The 23345-nt window shown below is 44.1% G+C and overlaps 2 protein-coding genes across 3 annotated transcripts in view; one reads left to right on the top strand and one right to left on the bottom strand.

Moving 5' to 3' along the window:
• The window catches only part of LOC133972541 (electrogenic aspartate/glutamate antiporter SLC25A13, mitochondrial), a 47355-nt gene extending 26884 nt beyond the window's left edge, over positions 1–20471 (top strand). The window contains exons 11-18 of the mRNA XM_062410055.1: positions 694–852; positions 3051–3103; positions 3501–3581; positions 9313–9453; positions 13206–13344; positions 17342–17500; positions 18329–18419; positions 19286–20471. Of these exons, the coding sequence (XP_062266039.1) occupies positions 694–852; positions 3051–3103; positions 3501–3581; positions 9313–9453; positions 13206–13344; positions 17342–17500; positions 18329–18419; positions 19286–19475 (1013 nt within the window). The 3' untranslated portion in view covers positions 19476–20471. The remainder of the gene's footprint in view (positions 1–693; positions 853–3050; positions 3104–3500; positions 3582–9312; positions 9454–13205; positions 13345–17341; positions 17501–18328; positions 18420–19285) is intronic.
• Positions 20472–20570: 99 nt separating this feature from the next.
• LOC133973005 (cytoplasmic dynein 1 intermediate chain 1) overlaps positions 20571–23345 on the bottom strand; it is a 56992-nt gene continuing 54217 nt past the window's right edge. For both annotated transcript variants that reach the window (XM_062410660.1, XM_062410661.1), the window contains exon 18: positions 20571–21336. In XM_062410660.1, the coding sequence (XP_062266644.1) occupies positions 21226–21336 (111 nt within the window). In that variant the 3' untranslated portion in view covers positions 20571–21225. The remainder of the gene's footprint in view (positions 21337–23345) is intronic.

The raw sequence follows: 23345 nt of genomic DNA, 5'->3' as shown, positions 1-23345 counted from the left end.
CGTCCGTCTCACAGGCCGAAATCACCGCAACTCAAAACATCATTCTTAACATTGTCCTCACAGACTTCCCCTTCCTCCTCCTCTACCGCTTCTTCCTCTTCAAGGGTCAGTTCCCCCAAGTTACAAAAAGACTTATCTCGAGTGGTATCTGGTAATGCCAGCAGTTAAACATTTTGTGTGCATGTGGGAGAATTCCCCTACTCCAAATCGTTTTTCTATATCTACCGGTTTTGCCCACTTTCTATCATTATACATCAAAAGTTGTTAATATTAAGATGTTACTAGTCTGATGTTAAGCAAGTGTTTTTCTCCTGTTGCAATCTTACAATAAGCTTGACAATGGCTCTCGGAATAGGTCTGGATTATTCAGGAATTATCTCTGAGCTTTTGAAAAGATGGAGAAGCTTAATGTCGCCATCACCAATAACATCTGTAGCTGCACTTAACCTAATAGTTGGTTTGACATATTTTCAATTAAATGTTCTACACTTTCGCTCTTCTCCTTGTTCTATTTCTGTTGCCTTTGAGTGAAAACACAAAGATGTAAACACAATGGCGGAATATGGATGCTGGTGAAGCCAATGGTGGCACGGTCATAAATACTTTAATGAAGATGTGTTTTCAAATAAAAAGATAACACCCTGCTAACATGTGGCTGGCATCTAAATACAGCTTTTGTTTTGTTCTCTGTAGCTGTGGGTGCCACAGCGGTGTACCCCATCGATCTGGTGAAGACACGCATGCAGAACCAGCGGAGCAGCGGCTCCCTGGTGGGAGAGCTCATGTACAAGAGCAGCTTCGACTGCTTCCGGAAGGTGGTGCGCTATGAGGGCTTATTCGGACTTTACAGAGGTGGGTATGCATGACTATAATTTTTTTTAACTACATATTCAAAATATCATATATATATATTATGATGGGAATCAAATATTCCTAAACTGAAAAACGTTAAATATTTAGTTGACCTGTGATCTTAAATCATCTAAAATGTTTTCTAACAATGTTTTAACCCACAGAAATCCCCAATTCTATTCAATTTATTTCATTTTGGTCATCTTACTGTGGCTTTGTCTGTCTCTGCTATAACTTCGGGGGCAAACGACACATAATGAAGTAACAACAAACAACAAGCCAGTTAGCCAGCTGGATGTTTATTCCTCCCACTGTTTCTACTGGCCTCTTATAATGAATCAGGATTATTCATTGCCATTTTCTGCATAACGTGAATAAAATGTAAATACATTACCCTATCGGTGAACATGACCTACGCCTGAGTCACGTCAGGTAGATTTTCCTCGGCAGTGGAGGTGAAGACAAAAGTCCCATGATCCCACACTGATTTACAACATCATCAATCTCTGTGTGTATTATTTTGATTAAGAGATCCCTATCAGCCAAGGTTACATATTGTATTTCTGACCTGCAGTCATGGTTGTCGATAAACGTTTTCGATGCACTTCTCCTACAATACTCTTTCTTTGTGATACATTTACTGTTAAAAACTAGTAAAACCATGGTTATACAAGAAAGCATTACCAGTGTAGGTTTAACATACAGTACATGTTATTGAGTAAAACTTGTAATAAATTGGCCACCATCATATCTGCGTACTCAGAGCTTTCAGGTAATCAAGGAACGGGCAGTCAAATCTATGAAAGAGTTTTTTTTTTTTTTAAAGGAGCTGAGATGTAAGAGACTAAGGAGTAGACGTGTAGTTTGGACAATGAAAGAGAAGGGAAACGGGAGGAGATGAGAAGAGAAGCGTAGGGTGGACAGGGGGGCGGTGTGACTTCACCTCTCAGTTGACCTGCCTCCTTTGAAGTGATTACGAACTGGCCGGGCACTTTTCCGAGTGGGACAATGAATGTCACACGCAGGGCCACATACCTTATGCCTGTGTCACGACTTAGTGATGCCGCATGTCTAGACCCTACACACTCACACAAACACATAAAAAGACAGGCACGCACAGGCGACAACTTGGGCATGCAGGTATGCACATACCAGGGCACGGCATCACTAATGACTACCTGCCCTGTCTTCAGACACTGGAGTTAGTGTGTCTGTGTGGGTATTGTTGGGGTAGGACTGAAGGAGGATTGAAAAATGGTTCCCTGGAACAGCGGAGGGCCCTTTAAAAAAAATCCCATGATTTTGATTGACAGCACTGGGCTCCTGAGAGCAAACTTGAATGCATGACTTTCTGTGGGAAACACAAAGGCCATCAATGGTGGAATGGCTTCACAGACACAGAGACAGACATGTCTGGCTCCAGATATACAGCCCAACGGGTAACCTGACAGCCAAACTGAAGTTACGTAATATTAGTTTAAAGTAGCTTCACCTTTAGAAAATATCTGCTCAGGGAGGAATGTTAAATCATCTGCTCCAAATTGGCACAATTACTGGTGCTTGATGTGGGAGGCAGGAATAAACAAAACGTCACAAGAAGGAACGGGAGTTTTTTTAATGGGGAGGATTTTTTTGTTTGTGCTTATTCTAATATATTTTGTATTGAAGAAATTCTTGGAAATGTAAAATTGGAAATTTCAGTTTGAGGGTTATGGTTTGTGTGTGTGTGTGTGTGTGTGTGTCTGCACGCATGTGTGTCAGCACGTGTGTCTGGGTAGGGGGCCAAGTTTCATTGTGCTCTGTTGTGATTATTTTGTTTATTTTTATCCAGCTCTGGGTTGTAATTGAGGTCTGTGTAAACTTTTGGTCGGTTTGTTTTATACTCTGCCCTTTTTTCCTATTCTGGGAAGCAGTTTCTCTTTCTTCATCCTCTCTTTACCCCTTCTTCCTCTCTCTCTTTCTTTCTCTCTCTCTCTTCTCGCCACCACTCTGATGTCCCCGCACTCCACATCAATAGATTTCATTAGTGTCTGGGGGGATCCTGCAGGGTCAGACGCATGCAGCAGGAAGCCACGCTTCATGTGGAGTGTGTGGAAGTGGTATATGTACAGTATATGTGTGTGTGTGTGTGTGTGTGTGGGGAGGGGTACCACAGCACTCTTTTTTTTCCTAATCATCTCGTCCTTTCCTAATGATAGGTCTGGTACCACAGCTACTGGGTGTGGCGCCCGAGAAAGCCATAAAGCTCACAGTAAGTCGCTGCATTACACACATGCACATAGACACAGATCCATGAGGTTCTATCTGATTTTATATCGTGATTCTAGACTTCTAACATGTATAGTTGGTTGTGTGCAATTAACGACCACAATGACCTTCTTTCCCTTCTTTGCATGTTACCTGTGCATCAGGCATTGTTTTGAAAAGCTTGGTAATGCCCCTCAATCATAATCTCCACTTGTCCTAAGTTAATTAAGTCAATCATGCGATGTTGGCGTTAATATTTGTGCTATGGATTTTCTACATCACAGGTTTCAAAGAAAATACTGTTTGTAGTGTATTCACTCTATATTCATGTGAGGTTTTACTGCACTGTACCAGCGTAAGGAATGGCAGCTTTGTATGAAACTATCATTTTGTGTTTCCAGGTGAATGACTTTGTGCGAGGAAAGACCAGACAGAAGGACGGCTCCGTCCCTCTGGCGTCAGAGATCCTGGCTGGTGGATGTGTGAGTCTCTTTTTGGACATTTTTGATGGTTTAGTATTGGATCCTGGATATTTTTTCATCCGGACGACTCGAATGACACAGTTATTTAAAGATTTAACCAAGAACCTCTATAAAAAAATAATGAGCCGACCCTCTGAGAGACTGCTCCAGAAGTGTGACCACAGTGTAATAAGCCATTCATTTGCACAATCCAATATAAACCAATAGGGATGTGCACCATCACATCATTCATTTTAATAGTGTCATATTTTAAAATGTGTAATTAATGTCATTAATTGTAATATCGTGGGATGGATGTTTTTAAATCATGTCTGCAGATACAGGTACAGCAGCAGAAAATAAACGTCAAATTGCTCTTGACTCTGCTAACATCACAAATCTGGAGCATCTCTTGGCAGAAAGGGGGGGGTTTGATTTTGACATGTTAAATAAAGCCAAGTGAAGCAGTTCATACATGCACGGTACATGTAGGCGTATGTGCTGATCTCGCACCCACAGAGAATGCCAAGCACCTGCGTGTGCCGTGATCTCCACTCATGTGTGTTTTATTCATGTCTTGTGAGAACGAGTGGAGCTGTCCACTCAGCTGAAGGTTCCTTCACAGCTTACTGACTCTCAGCGCCATGGGCACAAACATGTGTGTGGGTGCGTGATGGTCGTCACTGTTAATTTCCTACGGTGCTGAAATGCATTTGACTACTTTTTCCCAAATCCATATGGCAGCGCTTCATGCAGGCTACGGTTTTTACATAAGGTTTATTTTGGAACGTGGGGGTCGGGCATGCAACTGTTTACAGCACCCACTGGCAGGGACATAAATTGGCGCCTATATCAGCTCCAGCTAATGTGAGGTCTGAGCAACCAGAGGAACTGCTTCGCTTAATCATTGAAGCTGTTTTACGATTAAAGTTAATGCTCAATAAAGTAAGAGGACTGGTTTCGAAAAAGGCTTTACGCCTCTTACTGGGAGTCACTTCTTTTTTAACGTGACACAGCTGATTTTGTAGGAACATGAAGGTAATAAATGTGAAGAAATGTCATGAAAAACATTTGGACTATGTCATTATGACATCTTTGTGGGGTTTAAACAGTTTCTGGTTTCACAGCATATTGTGATAAGCTTCCCAATGGTTGGTTGTTCCATTATAATCCCAAATGGCCCTGGTGGTTTGGTTGATACTCTCCAGGATCAACTGGTAGAGAAAACTATGTGGTTTAAACCAGTTTATTTCCTGCTTCTGTTGGATTTTCCAGTATAACTATGTGACATCATTGTCTGTATTGGTTTGAGGTTCTCTCTCTCTCGTTGAACTCTAGTCTGGAGCCGGTTAATCTACTTTGCTGTAAGGGGAAACTGAATATTGGAAAACTATTTAATTTGCTATTATCATGATATTCTGAATATACTTTTTGAGAACTAAAGCCTTCCTCCCTTCCTCAGTGTTAATGCTACGTATTCTATATTGCGTCTAATGATAACCATGATCATTTTGGTTTCATCTCTTATTCTGAATTAGTCAATCCTAGGGATTTTGTTTGATCAGACATTGTCAGTTCACACGTAACAATCATTTCTCTTCACTGAGATGAAAAGTTCCTCTCAGTTTCCCCCTTCAAATTCACTCAGCTCTCATTTCTCTGACAGTGTGAATTTGTCCCCACATGTTCATCATGTCTGCAGCGTTCTATTCAAATCCAGCCAACGATACATATGTCAGTGCTCAACTTTTTTTTTCCACAGTCAAATAAATCCAAACATGGAGCATCTCTGTCCCGCTCCATCATTCTGGCTCTTCAAAGAGCACCGTGCAGAAACGATGCCGTGCAATACACTGACAGTGTGTACAGTACTAAGGCAGCACACATCTCTTAACTATGTTTACCTGTTTTCTGAGTGCCGCCCCTCTGACAGCTGAGCGGACAGACACAGACCTGTTCGAAGGCAGGCAGTCGCCGCTTGTTGATGGAACGAGATCACACATGAAACAGCAAGTGTGCATGCTGTACATGCTTGTGTTCATGTATGACAAACAGAAGAGCACACAGGTGCACGAGCACACACACACACACACACACACACACACATGCACACACATGCACACATGCTTGCACACACGCTTGCAGGCAGGAGACGAAGATTGACAGCAGCTGCTACCTGAGATCTCCCAGTCTGTTACCTACCCCCCTCCCATCAGAGGTTTTGATCACTGGGCTGTCACATTCTACACACAATCCATGCGTATGCACACACACACACACACACACACACACACACACACACACACACACACACGCGGGCATGCAGAAACCGTGAGTCCTCCAAGGCCGAGCAAATGAAAGAAGGTCTTTCACTCAACCCTCTTTTGAAGCCGATCACTAAAGCAAAGTATTTCAGGATACACAAGTCATTATGGGTTTAGCTGCACTCAGGCACATTCAATTGACCTTATTTGTTATGGGAATATGTTTAAGAAACGCTTTAACATGTTACAATTGCTGCAGTTTAAATTTTGGTTAGTGATTTTATTTTGTGAAGGAGAAGGGCAACGAAAAGGCCAGGAAAGCAAATGTACTGAGGAGATGTCCTCCACTGTACTGGGTGTGAAACGTAGCGGTTGCCTTTATATTTTATACAAGCCATATGGATTCAGGAGCAGAACCATAACAGAGGGCGGAGGGAGAGGATAAACGTAGAGGAGAGGAGTGCGGACGGATGGATTTTTCCTCTTTTCCTCCGTGAGCCATCATGACAGCTCCTTTCATCCTGGCTGAGGCCCCGGTGTTAGTGCTGGCACTGCACTCTGCCTGCCACTTTATCTTACACTCGTACACACACACTCACACACAGACACACACATTCACACACACACACACACACACACTCTCACCCACACACACACACGCACATACATTCAGACAAGGCGAACCCTCCTGAACCCCGTTTTATAGCGAGGCTCCAGCCACAGCACATGAAATCTGTTTATATCGTTTGGTAGCTGTGAAAGTGTCGGTTTGGACCACAGTGTCAGCCTCGGATGATCCACGCTACATTAAGCACAAGAAAGAACGAGAGAGGAACTAGTAATGAAGCATGTGTCTTACTTCTGCTATTTCACCTCCTCTTATGTCCTTCTTTTCCCTTTTATTACTTTTCTTATCTCTTATCACTTCACCTCTGTCTATTCATTTTTCCCTCTTCAATATGCTCCTTTTCTCACCTTTCCTTTCCTCCCTCCTCTTCCCTCTCTCTAAACCCGATGCTCAGCACCATTAAGCTCCAGCGCGGGTTGCCAGTTTCTAATGATTATTTGGTAAGAATGGCATGCTCCGTTGACTGAGCTGGCTGGATGCTTATCTGGCAGTTTACTGGCCTGCGTTTCACGACTTGAGTTACACAAAATGCTTTATGGGTCGCTGCCGAGAGGAGGAGGAGGAGGAGGAGGAGGAGGAGGAAGAGGAGGAGGAGGAGGAGGAGGAGCGGGAGTGAGACTCTCGAGTCAGGACAGTAACACTTTTCATTTCCATTGTATGACAGTTTGGACAGTTGGTTTAAGTCTTTGTAATGCTTTTCTTATTCAAGACTGTCGTGAAGTATGAAAACATTATCTTTGAATGTGACGCACGCACACAGACACACACACATGCGCACTTAGGGTGAGGGCTGTTTAGTACAAATAGGAGGGGCTCTTTTTGCAGTATACACACATTCACACACAAGCAGCTACCCTTATTAGCACTTTGCATTTGCATCCATTCATTGTGGACGGTCTAACTAAAACCTTATCACGAACGTTAACCATATCATTACCAATTCATGCCTATCCCTTATCTTAACCTAACCACAATCCTCATCTTATACCTTTAACCTTAGCCAGGACCTCAGCAGTGATGTTTTGCCTCATAGGACCAGGCTTCGGTCCTCATGAGGTCTACTCGTCCGGACAAGGTCAGTGTTTATATGGGAAAAGGTCCTAAAGAGGTAACAATAACTAGTACACACACACACACAAATGTCTAGGAGCTGTGGTGCGTGTATAAGGTGCTGACGTCCCCGGATTCTAAGGTTCACCTTGCCTTGTAATTACCTGGGAAACCGCCAACGCTATCGCTCCATAATCACAACCCTCAACCTCTCTGCCTCCACCTCGACCTTCCCTCACTTCTCTTGTTTGGACTACTCCTCTCTCTGTTTCTGTCTCACTATCTTTCCCTCTCTCATTAGCTCTCTTTGTGTTTATTCGTTTGATTCTCTCCGTTCTAATCATCTCCGGCCCCTGCACCGGACATTCTGAGTTATTTTCCGCAGTCGTGACACAGGGCGGTGACGTGCACAAGGAAAGAAAGCTGCTTTGTCACTCCACCTATTATCTCTTGTTGTCACGCCTAATTGTCGCCTCATCTGTCTGAACAATGTTGTTGTTTGAGGTCCTTGAGTTAACAACATCTCCATCTCCAGTCTCATTACAATCCAATTGAATAAGATAATGCTGCTAGTGGCTGGAGCCAATAGCCTCTTAATGCTCACGCTATTAGGCAGCATGTAATCAGCTAGGTCATTTCCATAAAACAAGTCATAGAGAGCTAGCTGTGAGATGTAGCAGCTTCAGAGCAGAAGCCCTCCTGCCATCCACTGCCTGTGGCTGGATCTTGAAGGAGAGCTGTAGCCCACTACACTCTCAGCTGCACACACCTTCAATGAGACGACTGATCTCTGCCTCTCCCTTTTCCTTCTCCTCTGTGATGCCTTCACCGAACGAGGCAAGAGGCAACAAGCACAATCCATCATTCATAAAGGGCCGAGTAAAGGAGGGGGGGAAAACAACAACAAACAGACTAGGCCTATTTAAGGCAGAAGTGGCGCCATGGCAACCGATTGCTATCTAATTGCGATGTTCCGCCCTTCAGTCTGCAGCGACGGTAACCACTAGCAACCGCAGCAGGAGAGAGACGATATTAGAAAAAGATCAGGGAGATTGTTTGAGTGGAGGTCAAAGAATGAGAGTGACGGGGGAGAGAGAGAGAGAGAGAGGGACAATGGTTAAACGGCAACAAGAGGAACAGAAAGAGACAAACAGTGACAGGAAAAGAAGTTGGAAGAAGTTCACTTTGCAGATAAATAAAAAAATCAACCATCGGCGTCAACATCTCTCAGTATCTGTAGAAGCATTCTGTAAATGCCGTCATTTAACCGGTTGTCTCGCCTCAGCTCTACCGCAGCAGCTCCCTCTTATACTTAAAAGCTCTGCCGACCTGCAAGACGAAGAAACCGGCCTGAACTTGCTGCCGTCTTGTTGCCCTCCTTCCACAAGAACAGGTTTGCACAAAGGCCCAAAGTGAGAGGTTAGAGAGGCAAGGGGAAGAGGGAGAGTCCCCGCTGGGTCCGGGTGGGGAAGACAAACAGCTGACAGACCCGGCTGCCTCAGCTGGATTTCCCGGCACACTCCTGGACTCTCCTCCTCTCCACATGTTTGTTCTGCAGCTGGTTGCTGAGGCAGCACTATCGTTAAATGACATCACTCGCTGACATTGTGTAAAAGCTCGGTAACACAGAAACTGTTTCTCTCCTAATGGTGTCATCATGTTTTTCTATGTGGATGAAAAAAACACCATATGTCACATTGAAATACAAAAGACAATAATAACATTCAAAGTGGATGTGATCTGCAGCAGAGAGTTTATCGTCATCCTTCATTCTGTTGAGTTCTTTCTTTCTGTCTTTGTGTTCCTACAGGCCGGAGGCTCTCAGGTGATCTTCACCAACCCTCTGGAGATAGTGAAGATCCGTCTGCAGGTGGCAGGAGAGATCACCACGGGGCCAAGGGTCGGGGCCCTGTCCGTCATCAGGGACCTCGGCTTCTTCGGACTTTACAAGGTGGGAAACATTGTTGAGGTCACGTAAAGATCATCACACACACAAAGCAGCTGGGGCAGTGTTGTAATATGCGCTGCCTGTTTGACCCTATGTTTGATCCACATATACCTACAGGACTGGAACATGTGGTTTAGTTTGGTGGGATCTGGACGCATCAAATTACATGTAATCCAGAATTTAATACTTTTTTTAAACCCATATTCATTAAGACTGAACTTCAACAGAGTCTATGATGCATGGGAAAGGGACTCCATGTTCTGAAATGGAATACCGTATTTTTTGTCATCCCTCTGCTGTCAAAGTGTCTTACAGACTGAAAGTGCCCCGAAAAATGTTTTGTCACTGCCACAACAGTTGCCGCCCATCGAGAATCCCAGTATCCCACTGGACACACACATGTTTTGGAGCTCAGTGTTCACTTTAGTTCAACTTTGGCCACTAACTGATGTAGGATTCCCCTGTAGTGTGTGCACTGTCATGGCTCACACAGCTGCCCCTTAGATTTCCAGGAAACTCTGTGAGTGGATAAAGTGGACGGGTCAGGGAGGAACCAAATGCTTTCACTTTCTTTAACACTGTGAGATTGGGTCACCATTTTCCTGGAGTTTATTTACCGTTAGATTTAACAGGAGTGGTTGTGTGCGCTCTCTTTAGTTCTATTCTAGTTCCGAGGGTCAAATATTTAAATTGCTAAATGAAATGTACACAGATTAGCCTTAGGATCCTATATGTCAGGGGCTCTGATGTGTTATTGGAAATTTTTAAACACTGGTTTGAATGGAAGAGCAGTGTGTTGGTCTCAACACAGACAAACACACTTCTTCATGTGTTTCGACCAATTTGTGAGCATTTTACTCGGGTAAAAGCTGACTACAGAAAGCAAATACTACTACTACTAATAATTATTATAATAATTATTATAATAGCCATTCACCATTCACACACATTTATTCAATGCATCTATGTGCAGTACATTCTCTACATCATGCACACACTGCCTGAACAGCCACGAGGAGGAAATTGCGGTTCAGTGTATTGCCTCAGGACAATTTGCAACACAAACTGGTATCTAATCACAGACTTTCTGGTTAGTGGACAACCAGCTCACATCCTGAGCCACAACCGACGAAATCAGTGCAGTTTCTTATTAGTTTGGAGAGAGAGTTCCTAAGAGAGAGGGCAGCTATGGAGAAGGCTCTCTCGCCCCTGGACTGCTGCTTGATGTATCCAGTCACAGACAGGGTTTTAAAAAATGTACTCTCAGCAGTTAAGATATACGATTGTGAAATGTCAGCGAAAGGATATTGAACATTGAACTAAAATAATGATTGAAGAATGATTTAACCCTGTACTCTGGAGAGCCCCAGTCTGTTTATTCTATATAACAATAAATTCAGGTTACATTAAGCAGCATATCAAATCTTGATGTCCAGTATCCATTCTATTGTATTTTTATCAACTTTACAACACTGCATTATTTCTCATTGCTGCTGTGACTAAATGTGATTTATTTTGTAACTATTGCGCAATTAAACATATTACCTTACCCCACATCAACCATCATTTAAATCAACAGTTCCACGCGGTCTTCTCTTCAAGAACGAGAAAAGGCACAATTTATGCTAAAAGCTGTATTTAACCTTAATTGCCATAATTGGTATTTTTCAATGGCACAGGGCTAAAAATTACAGTGCACTGTTTGAACATATTAGGCCTGTGTGACATTATGCACCGACACATAGTAAAGCAAGCGTGAAAGATTACAGTGTCACACTGATATGGCAATATTGTTGGGTTGTCGCGTTTTTAAAGCTTATTTCCTGTATTTTCATAATAATTTCCTTCATAAATATTATGACTCCTAACGTCGGCCTGTTTTTACCAGTGCGGTGCACAGCCACAGTGTTTAGAAAAAGTATTTGTACCACTTAAGACCTAAGAGCTGTACGAATCAGTGGCTAACGCTAATATTAGCGGCTTAACGGGCTAGAGCCCTCAGGGTGAAACCGAGCACGTCTAATTAAATTACAAAAATAAGTGTTGATGGAACTTGGCAGGAGAGATGCTGCTCCGATTGTAAACACAATCAACTGTGAAAATGTCACACTCGTACCTGCGGCTGTGTTAATTTGACCCGTTTTGCTTTAAGTTAGGTGATGACACTTGTTTTGTCAAATTTCCAAGGAGCAAAAAGTTTTTCAAATCCTCAGGACTTCAATTTGAATAGTCTGTTTATTGATTTTGACATCGAACACGTATCGATTGATGTTTTTTCCTGGTGCATCTGTGTGGGTTGTGTTGACATGGCCACTGGTCAGCACAGACCAATGTCATGTAAAGCTCCTGCTTCTTTTAACGAGGCTGTAAAAGAATGTGGAGCCTCCTCTTGTCTCCGTCTACCTGCCTACCTGTTCCTGTGTCGGTGTGTTTGTGTGCTCACTCACAGCTATTTATGACTATGTAGGAGTGTGTGTCAGTGCATGCACGCTCATGCACACGCTTCGTTGCAGTCATCTGCTGGTCTATGTGCAGAAAGGAGACAAAGTGGATTGAGAAAGCAGTAGCGGTGTTGGTGGTGGCGGGGAGGCGGGGAGGAGACGAGCTCTAGCCTGCAAGCCCCAGACGGGCTGGCTCCGGAGGGGCTGCACCCAGGCACAGAGCTGCCTTTGTCAGGGTAATTATCCTGACGCTCACCCTCTGCTGGTGGAGCTACCGGATGGTAGGGTGGCTAACGCACCAGCGCCACCATTCCTTGCAGGGTGGAAACTGTTATTGTACGAATATGGATCCAGATGATGTTTAAAAGTCAGCAAACATGAAGGTCACTTAGATGTAGAAGTACACTGCAGATTCATACTCAACAAAATAAATTAATCTTCCAATACTCTATGGAGCTGCTCTGCAAGTGCCTCTAGTCTCAGTCGCTGCGATGCTTGCTCGTCTGTCCCACCTCGATAGAATCTCCAAGCTTTCAGCAGCTGCTCGGGCCCCAGTGAGCAGGAGGGACAGGCAGACAAGAAGTGCCAGTGGAGAAAGAGAAAGAGAGATAGCCCAGGTATCTGCCAATCCTCTCTCTATCTGTGTGTGTGTGTGTGTGTGTGTGTGTGTGTGTGTGTGTGTGTGTGTGTGTGTGTGTGTGTGTACACAGAGGAACCAAAGGATTATCCTTAGGAGTTAATTGAAGCCTGTCCAAAACGAGACCCTGCCCAGCTCATTAAACGCTTTCTGTTGACTGTAGTCGCTGTATCAAGACGGTGGCAGCGCGCCAACAGGCTTGAAATACAGCAGGAAACTCAATAGGCTTGATGATACAGTGTTTACTGTGGAAGACGAGGAGCCATCTTCGTCAGCCAGTCTGCCTTCCCCTGCTTTTCACACTCTTTTCCTGTCTGCTTTGCTTTCGGAGCCGTCTCCTGTCCCTCTTCACCTGCAGCTGAGGACACACAATGTTTGCTTATGGAGAGACGTGATTTCTGTTGCATGTTCTGGTTAATACTTCATTCTGTTATATAAGATCCATCCAGCAGACTTTTGGAAATAGTTAATGCTTGAATATCTTGTTTCTCATGTCCAAGTTTCGCATTAAAAAAATAAACAACTTCAGAGCCCAGAGCCAGAAGTCAAGGTTTTTAATCCCTCAAGCTCCATCACTGTTTCTCTGCTCTCCTTTCTGCTTATTTCCATCTGTGTTTTTGAGATTTCACCTCTACATCAAATAGAATGGCCTGAAATACCTCTGCTTCTGTCTCCAGGGTGCCAAGGCCTGCTTTCTGAGGGACATCCCCTTTTCGGCCATCTACTTCCCCTCTTACGCTCACATTAAGGCTTCCCTCACCGAGGAGGACGGGAGGATAGGGCCAGCCAAGATGCTGTTTGCTGGAGCTCTGGCAGGTAAAAGGCTTTCATCTCCACTGCCTCTCTGCGCGAGCTGGCAAAGGGACGGGCAAATTCATGCTGTCCTTAGAGAAAAGTGCTCAGAGAGCTCATACCTCCTCCCAGGCTACCACCCCACTTCACCATGTTAAAAGATTTCCTGGATTCGCCTGTTTACAAGTTCCACTTACAAACTTCATGGTCTTTTTCTTCTTACCCAAAACATTATGGAAATCAGTTCAGTTTTTTTTTTGTGTATGTATATACACACTGTATATATGAACACATGATTGTGGGTACACACAATAATAAGAAGAAATTGAAGCAGGGAGATTACTTACTGTAAAGTAAATATTCCATGGTTTTATTCTGGTAATCTTTAGACCTGGAATGACAAGTAAACACTACTAATTTCTGTATTACAGGCTGTTCTATGCAGGGAGGCTATAGGAGCATGTACTACTTATAATTTGATTCTTGCAGATTGCATCGAACCTGAAACAGTTGACATGTATGGCTTTGTCAGATTAAGACAAAAATATAAAAGTGCAGGATGAGTTATCTTTGTCCATGAGGAAAATAGATGCACTTGGGCTGTTACTGTCTGTATGAAATGCATCATGTTTTGCCTAAATGAAATACAATCTATGTTATTATAAAATGTGATCTTTCATAAATTTTCTCTCTGAGAGTCACCGTCTCACTTGAAGTGGCACAGCACTCCCTGGACTCTCTGTAGTGTTGGAAATAGTTTTTTAATCTGTGGAAAAAAGAGCATCGATAATCAAACAGTATTAGAATGAGGAGAGAAAATGTAGCTGGTTGTTTAAATATATCTCATGAAGACAAGTGCAGTTGTTCGACAGTGCCATTCTCTGTAGCTTGTTTAGAGTCTATATAAATCATAATGTTTCATTTGAACAACTTTGCTTTGTAGAGTGTCCCCATGACCTTCTCTTGAAATACTTTTTTTTATATACATATATCTGAAAATCCACATTGAGCCACAAAAGTCAGCTCCAGTCGCTAACACAATGTGCAGAGCCTCCAACTTAATGAAATGAAATCTTTGGCGCTGACAAGTTGTGTGCAAAGTCTGCAAAGCAGGTCCCCCTGTGCTTTCTCCTCAGACCTCCACACGCCTGCAGTAGCAGCGGCGGAGCCCGGAGTTTGAAAGCCAGGCAGCCTCTGACCGCAGGCTCCATGGCGGTAGCTGCTAATTAGAGCGCTGCTCGGTGATTGGGGACTGGGGTTTTGGAGCTCCGCTGCAGGGAAGCGCCTCACATGCTTGCCAAGCAGGCCCTGCAGGGAGGCTTTCCAACCCTAATATATTGTACACGCACATACACACGCACGTCAAGAAAGCACACACCCCTGCGCAAACATGCTCGTGCATACTTTAAACATGTTCACACTGCATTCATGTATACAGTCCGATCTGTAGTCAGCTTTAGTTTAGAGCAGTGAGCGAGGAGACCCAAACATCCAAGGACCTAAAAACTTTATCCTCTGCATTAAAACATGAGCCATCCAAAGCCGAGTCTTAATATTGGATTTATCCTTAAGAAAACACTCACAACAGCTCAATGCTCTCTGGCCAAGTTAAGAAGCTTTACAACATTTGCATGAAAGACTCAATATTTGTTTTGAGTCCTCCGAGATGTGTCAGCAGCACTCGCCTCTTGACGCAAAGGCGCACGGCACAACACGGAAAAACGTATAAATCCAGCGTCCCTCCACCATTTGTACTCCGGTTCCTCACCACAGGACTGGCAGCCACGGCCCACAGACTCCGAGCAGAAAGGAGCCTCATGATTTCTTTATTTTTTTCGTTGCTGCGACACGTTTATCATCCCTCTGTCACGTATATATTTATCAGCGGTTGCAGCATTCTGGCAATTAGTCTTTTACAGGCAGCGCAGGAAATTGAATTACACGCTCAATTTGCACAGCATTATTTAGCGAGGCATTACTCTGCTCTGTGAAGAACAGTGTTGGACATCTCCGAGTGGCATTAGCTCTTTATTGGCGAATGTGAGAAGTGAGGGGAACTTTTGGGTTCTGAGAAAGACTGAAGAATGAATATAGATTTTTTTCTACTCTGGTCAACCCATTATTTGAACTAGATTAAAGTCATATTTTTATTCTAGTTATCTACAAGTTGACTTGATTAGTCAATGAATCTGAAATTTTGTTATGATCGTTCAAACACAACTTGTCAATCAAAACTACCAAACATTTTGATCCTCAGTTTTCTGTCAATGTTTAAGGTTCAGTGTGTAGAATTTAGTGACATCTCGTGGTGAAGTTGTATATTGCAGCTGAATACCCCTCACCTCCCCCTCTCCTTCCAAACATGAGAGGGAACCTGTGGTAACCTTCAGTTGTCCAAAAACTCTAAAGGTGTTTTTATATTGTCCAGTTTGGGCAAAAAAACATGGTGGCCTCCGTAGAGAGGACCTGCTCTAGATGTAAATAGAAAGTATTTAAATTTAAAGGGCCCATTCTAGGGTAAAGAAAAAGAACAATACGTATCATTTAAATGATTAAACACTACTGAAAACATCATTAGTATTATTTTATATTCAATTTCTGCCAATAGATCCCATTAACCTAAATCTTACACGCTGGACCTTTAAAGGCACTTTTCACCACCAGAGGTGCTATGGAGCAAAGTTTTTACAATTCAAAAGTTGGAACATGAAGTATGACTGGCTAGCATGCACACAGAGATTCTGATGTAGGGTTATTGTCACCTGAAAGAAACAACTAATTTCAGTCTGTTTCTGGACACATGGCATCTATTAATGAAATCCCTCCTCTAATGTAGAAGCTGTGGTGCGCTGTACAGATTGTAAAGCAAAGTTATGATTGGTACTAGGTTATATAAAGCAAAAGATTAAGAGGAGAAAACATCTGCAGATAGATTTTTAAGGAAATACTCATAAATTTGTCTAAAGAAAATACTTTGTCCAACATGTTCAATGATGGATGTTTGAGAATCCACTAACAACACTAAGTCCTCTCACCAGTTATAAAGACAAAATTAATGGGTTGTAATGAAGTTCACCACTCGGCCATTATTCTGCAGTTCAAGTTTGCAATTTTCAATAACGTCAGAGTTTCTACATCTTCCGATCATTTCTTTCCAATAATAGTTCTGCTCCACATGTTCTCGTCTCCTCTCGTCTCCTCTTCTCTCCTCTCGTCTCGTCTTGTCTCCTCTCGTCTCCCCTTGTCTCCTCCCGTCTCCCCGGGTCAGTTCAGGGGAGGTGGTCAGTCTCCTCTGGGTGCAACCTAGCACTGAGTTGATCAGGCTCAGGCTGAATAGCTCGTCTTGCCGTTACAAATACCGAGAAGTCAGTGCAAATTGTCAAGAGGGCAGTTGATGGTAATGACCAAGCCATCAATGATTGAGCACATTCATGGCTGAAGTGGCTGGAGTGTGTGTGTGTGTGTGTGTGTGTGTGTGTGTGTGTGTGTGTGTTAGTGTGTGTGTGTGGTGGTGTGGGGTCGGGGCTGGGGGTTTAGTCAGCCCGTCACTTTCGGTGGTACGTGTGGCACAGTGTGCGTTGCCGTCATTACCGTCCATTGTCTGGCCCCTTTCAAACAGCTGTAAGAAGGGCGGGAGAGGGAGGAGAGGAAGAAAAAAGGAAGCGATTAAATAATGGCCTTGCTGGTGGTATGGATTGGTTGATGGTGAGCTGATGGAAATTGGCCCCCACTTGTGTACAGTGTGCGTATGCAGCCGGCTTTCAGCAAGACGGTCAAGCTGGAAGATTAGGTGTTTTAAAAGAGGGAACAAAGAACGGTAAAACCACTCTATCAGACGCTGTTAGGACGATGTGCAAGATCTCAGCCAGTCGCTGATGGCTGCTTCACACAAATCATCTCATTTGGTTGGGGCTGATTTTGAATATGTGCTCTATTTAGAATCAAACACATGCGACTGTTAAGAGAGGAAAAAAAGAAAACACGCGACTCAACCAGCTCTTGTGTTTTTGTTTCTTTCCAGGCATGCCCGCGGCCTCTCTGGTGACCCCAGCCGACGTGATCAAGACCAGGCTACAGGTGGCGGCGCGTGCCGGTCAGACCTCCTACAACGGCCTGGTGGACTGCTTCTGGAAGATCCTCCGGGAAGAGGGGCCCCGCGCTTTCTGGAAAGGAGCTGGAGGTACAGTCATGACATCAAAAAGAAGAGCGGTAGTGAATGGGACTTTTAAAGTTTTAGTTCCAGATTTTCTCACTAAAATCTCACTAAAAAGTTTTCGGTCCAGGTGCAATTAATGAGAGAATTTCATGAAGCATTAATGAGAAATATAATTTTCCTCAATAATTAACATTTACTCACAAAATGAAACTTTACAATCTGCAGCGACGGTTTAAGTGCAGGTTTCATCTCTCAGGATACAGGTTGACCTGCGAGAAAATCTGCTTTTTCTTGAAATTGTTCCTTTATATTTATGGGCATTATTCTTTTAAAAAGATGCAAAGATCAAACATCAGTAGAAAAAGATAAAGCAAAGTTTGTTACCAGGATTACAGGAAGTAGATTTGCACAAAATTATGAAAAACATCTAACTTTGCACCTGATGTTTTTGATTTGGTTTTATTTTTGTGTTAATAGTGTTAAATTGCATAAGTGTTAAAATGATTAATGAATTTTGGTGCTTTATCATCCAATGTAAGAGGGAGGAACTATCAATCATCCATCCATCCAAAAGTCCATCCTGCTTATCCTCATTATAAATGTTTCTTATAATACCATTATTATAGTAAGTGAAATAACGAGCTTAATCATATATCATCTCATAACCTAATTCAATGTAAATACTCTAAATGAGGAAAATAATTTCATATAAATAATTCCATATTTAAATTTAATTTAGTTGAAGAGCCTTCTGATTTAATCTGTCCCCTTGTGACACTGAGCCCTCGATCATGCACTTGTGTAGATTACGATGTGAACTTGACTCCAGTCGTCTCTCACTTGCTCCGGCAGCTCGAGTGTGTCGCTCCTCGCCTCAGTTCGGAGTGACCCTGGTGACCTACGAGCTCCTGCAGCGCTGGCTCTACATGGACTTCGGCGGACGGTGAGTCTCTCTCTCTGCTTCACTCACACGACGTGTTCATCAGCTCATCTGGTTGTTAAACCTCCTCGAGCAGCGGGGTTCGTCTCTGCGGTCGCTGGCTGCTCTCGGATGCGTGGCTTCCCCCTCCTCTCTCTCTCCGGGAGAAAAAGAAATGCCACGAGACCAAAAATAATTTCCAAGCACATGAGCTGACAGGCCGAAGCCCTCACTCAGAGTCTCTGCGTGTGACAATTTTCTCAAATTTGGGTTTTTAGCGCACCGTGATCAGGGCCGACAGCTCCCATTCACCTTGTGAATTTGCTCTCGCCACTTCTGGGACTGAAACAAGCTCCTTCTCCTCCTCTCTGGTTCTCTCCGGTGGGGGAACAGGAGGCGGTGCACTTCCCAAAAAGTGACAAAAGAAATTGCTCCTATTAACAGACAGCTGGGCTGCACACGCATGTACAGGCTGGACGGCTCATTGCTTTTACATGAAGCTGCCTTTTTCTCCCAGAAGCCTCGGAGTGAAACCAAATCAACTGCAGATCCAGAGAATATTCAGTGCAGCGGGTTTGGGGCGACTTCATGTGTCTGTGACATGTCGGCTGAGGATCAGAACATTCAGGGAATTCACCTCAGCTCGAAGGGACAAATCTTCCACTTTTGATTTTCTATTAAGACGTTTATTTTATGGGATCAATGTAATTTGAGATTTAATAAAAACATCAATAAAACTCCCGTCTGTGCACACTCACTTTCGCCTGTTGGGTTCCAGTTAACTCTTGAACGTATGTTGTTGGAACAGTTTTTGCTCATTGCTTGTTTCACTGTTCCCTTGGCTTCTTCCTCCGCACCCCTCTACCCCACCTCCCCACTCCCCACCGCAGAAAGCCGGCTGGCCTGGAGCCCACCCCGAAGTCTCGGATCAGCCTGCCGGCGCCCAACCCTGACCACATCGGAGGCTTCAGGTTGGCCGTGGCCACGTTCGCTGGCATTGAGAGCAAGTTTGGACTCCATCTCCCACGCTACACGGTGGAGGCGGCGGCGGCGGCAGCAGCTCCTGCAAACGCTCCTTGAGTTCGCTCACTTTGTCAGTCACTGAGTGGAGGGGGGAGTGTGAGAGAGGGCTCACATAGTTTGTTCATAGTATTTAAAGCTACTTATTAAGTTATTTATCGTTTTCTCACAAATATATATTTAAATTGATAGATGTTAATTATACTGTATATATATAGTTTAAATATAACTTAAATGCTTTGGGTCAGTGTATCCATAACTACAGACAGTTGCAGCTTTTTCCAGTGTCTTCCTATTGTTGCTTTCTACACAAAAGCACATGCCTCATACGATCACATGGCTAAATACATATTCAATCATCCATGTGGCACTTGTGTATATACACGAGATATCCACAGACATATTTTCATATTTATATGGCTCCTCTGGTCCTGAGTTGCACATTTGATCGAATGTATCTTGAAGAATTTGAGCAAAAAGTACTTGAATGTAAAGAGACAGAGTAATGTACACAATGTTTACTGTTGTGAGACGTTGGGTTTCAGGTCTAAACGTGTACCGATGTGTAAATATAAGACAGACAGACAGAGAGAGAGAGAGAGAGAGAGAGAGAGAGAGAGAGAGAGAGAGAGAGAGAGAGAGAGAGAGAGAGAGAGAGAGAGAGAGAGAGAGAGAGAGAGAGAGAGAGAGAGAGAGAGAGAGAGAGAGAGAGAGAGAGAGAGAGAGAGAGAGAGAGAGAGAGCTGGCACCAACTGAACCTCTGGAGTGTGTCAGGAGTATCTCAAACTGTGCAGAGAAAGTAGAGTTACATATGGTGAGTAATAATAAACGTGCCTTACTCTACGTATGGCAGCATCATGTGAGTAAAAACAAACTTATATTAGTAACCTGAACATGTGCCAGAGTTTTCATTCACGTTGTTTGAGCTGACTGTTTCTAAAGATGGACGACATGATGGCTCACAAAAGTGAAGCCAAAGTGCCTTGATCGCCCCCTGTTGGCTGGTTCCAGTATATGTCATAAACCCTGTTTCCTCCAGTTTGTGGATGGGACAAGATGAGCTTCGCACCAGGGACTATTTTGGCTTCATTTCTGGATAGTGGGAGGAGGTGGAGATACGTTGTTCATCTTCATGATTAGAAATAAAGACATGAGTACCTCAGCTTTTCTTTAATGGCGAACATTCACAGCGAGCACTCCGCGTTACAACACACTGCACCTTTTGTCGACCGTCACAGTTCATGAAAGAATTCACATCTCAATCAGAACAAAGAGAAAAAAAGTGCTTGATTCTGTTACTGACACAAAGCAGCCACAACGTGTGAAAACGCCTCCACGCTAACTCCGTACTCACGCGTCTGGAATATTTCAGGAATGTGTCGCATGCAGGCTCGATACAGAGAGAGAGAGAGAGAGAGAGAGAGGAACAACGGAACATGAAAGTGACATTTTGTAAACAATACATGACTAGTCTATGGACCCTGCTTTATTTTAGTGCCAAGCATTGTTACAGTACACACATCTCCGTAAGGCTATAAGATGGCCACTTGGTGAATACTGCAGGCTCACTGGCCGCAAGCCACAAGTCACATTGAGTCGTCAAACGAATAAATAAGTGTGGAGATCAACAGTTTACCCTTTAGACATTTGCTCTCATTTACAGGAGAGCAAATGCAACAATACAGCGGACGGGAACAGGAACACAAAGGTGGAGAAACATGAAAAAACGGAGTGAGAAGCACATGCTACAGTGACACCAAGAGAAGCACACCGGGTCTCTGATTGGCCGTGCTCTGGTCTGAGGCCTCTCCTACGAAGCCAGCTCCATAGGACCCTCCTCCTCGCCGTCCGCCCGGTTGGCACGGATCTCCATCAGGGTGCGGGCGAAGCGGCCCCAGTCGTCTGGGTGGGCCACGGACAGCTGGAGGAAGCAGAACAGGAACACAGGTGAGTGGCATCCAGCACTGGATGATTGTTTGGTTATAGAACCACTGTCACTGCTTGATGTCACAGCAGAGAATCACCACTGAAGATGCTAAGAAGACGACTTTATTCATGATGCCAAGGAGGTTTTGTTTGTTTGTTTAGCAGCAAGATTACACAACAACTAGAGGAAGGATTCCCACAAAACTGAAAGGGTGCAGAACGGATCAGGGAGGAATCCAACAAGTTGGGGTTTGGATCAGGGGAAGGATCCAGGATTTTTTCTCTTAAAGACGCAAGAAGTTATTCAACATCCTCTTCGTTTCCCAGGGAATCACTTATGGATGTTTATAAAATTAAAAATTGTTTTTGCTTCTTGTGAATTTTGTGAATTTTCTAGTTATTCAGTCTGTTTATCAGCAGGATAACGCAAAGACTATATCGATGTGAAACTTAGTAGAAAGATGGGACATTGATAGGGACAAGGAACCGGATCGAGGAATAATTGTTGTTAACATTTAGTTTCTGACATTTTCAGATATTCCAGATATAATTTTTGGATCTTGATGAAAACAATCAGGCATATTTAGGGGACACCCAAAGAGAAGAACTTTAAATGTCATGTGCAAATTGGTGCAGATCCAAATAAAGGTCTGGATCTAGTGAATTTTTAATTCTCAAGGGGACTGCTGGTTCCTGGTTGGGAACTGCTACTGAGTCACATTCTAGTTATTAATGTCACAGGAGACAATGATATGATATCAACAATAATGTGAGGGCTGAACCAGACTCAACTCCTCCCACAATGCAATGTGTTCTGGCAACAAACTCATGCAAGGGCACATTCCTTGTCGACGATTTTGTAAACTTTAACAACAGAGAAACTAGTTGACGCTATGATCATTTCCCAGACTTGTAAAATGGTACTGCTTGGTATCATTAACTTCTGTGCAAAGTTTTGCATCAGTAGTGAGACACCATCATCCCTGGAGCCGAGCTGCTAGTGAGGCTGGGCAGTCTAATGAAGGACTCGTCAGACCGAGCGTCGTGGCTCTAAGTGTCTCTCGCTGGAGCCGAGCGCTACGGGAGTCAGAGGGAGTGGGACAGAAGCCGCGGCCGCCACCCAGGCTGTCTGCAACCGCTCTGCACGGCCGGGCTGTAATTAAACAGGAACCAGGAGGGGAGGCAGCCATTTTGGACCCCCCTCCCTCCCTCCCACTCCCCTCCAACCCCCCACGGAGCTGGGCCGACCGCAGCAGGGGGCTCTGCCAGAACATGGTCTGCACGGTGCCTGAGCGACGTCAGCACCAGCAGCGTTTTAACAGACCAGAGGCTCCGACTGGAAACCAATGCTGCAGGTCCGGAACATTTTCATGTCATCCGACGACCCTGATCTGAAGCAAAGGTCTAATCAAAACATCCCCGCTCCCACCTCATAAATTACCTAAATCTAATATGTACTGAGTAAATAACACTGAAATAGAGGTATGTATTTTTCAATTTCCCTGGATGGAATAGCAGGCATCTCTTTTTTTTTCTCGCACACGCGGTTCCTAGTTTTAGCTCGGTAGCGGGGGCTAGCAGTGAAGAAAATACCCCCATCACCACCGCCACAAACACACGCCCTCTTTTGGAGCCATAAAACCTTTCAACCCCGCTTCACTTCTGACTCTCCGCTAGCATCCACCCAGCGTGGAGGCCACCGGCTCAGCTGAGCCTCGCTCCAAGAAACTAAAATTAGCCGAGTGGCTAGGCCGACGCTCCCCTCGCATGGGGATCCTAACCAGAGCCCTCCGACCATGAGAGAGCGTAACGGGCCCCGGGCAGGGAGGTTGGCCGCCTTTGTGGTGATGGCAAAGTCATGTGGAGGCCGTTTTACTGAGAAAGAGAAAAAAGAAATCCCATATGTCCATGGCAGTGCTGTCAGTTGGGTAAACATACAGGCCGACAAGACCTAAAACAGTTGGTTGTGGTGCATGTGGAGGTTTTGCAGTTAAAAATGCACTT

This window comes from Platichthys flesus, chromosome 17 (genome assembly GCF_949316205.1).
Source record: "Platichthys flesus chromosome 17, fPlaFle2.1, whole genome shotgun sequence".
Classification (NCBI taxonomy): domain Eukaryota; kingdom Metazoa; phylum Chordata; class Actinopteri; order Pleuronectiformes; family Pleuronectidae; genus Platichthys; species Platichthys flesus.
This window is presented reverse-complemented; position numbering and strand designations above follow the sequence as displayed.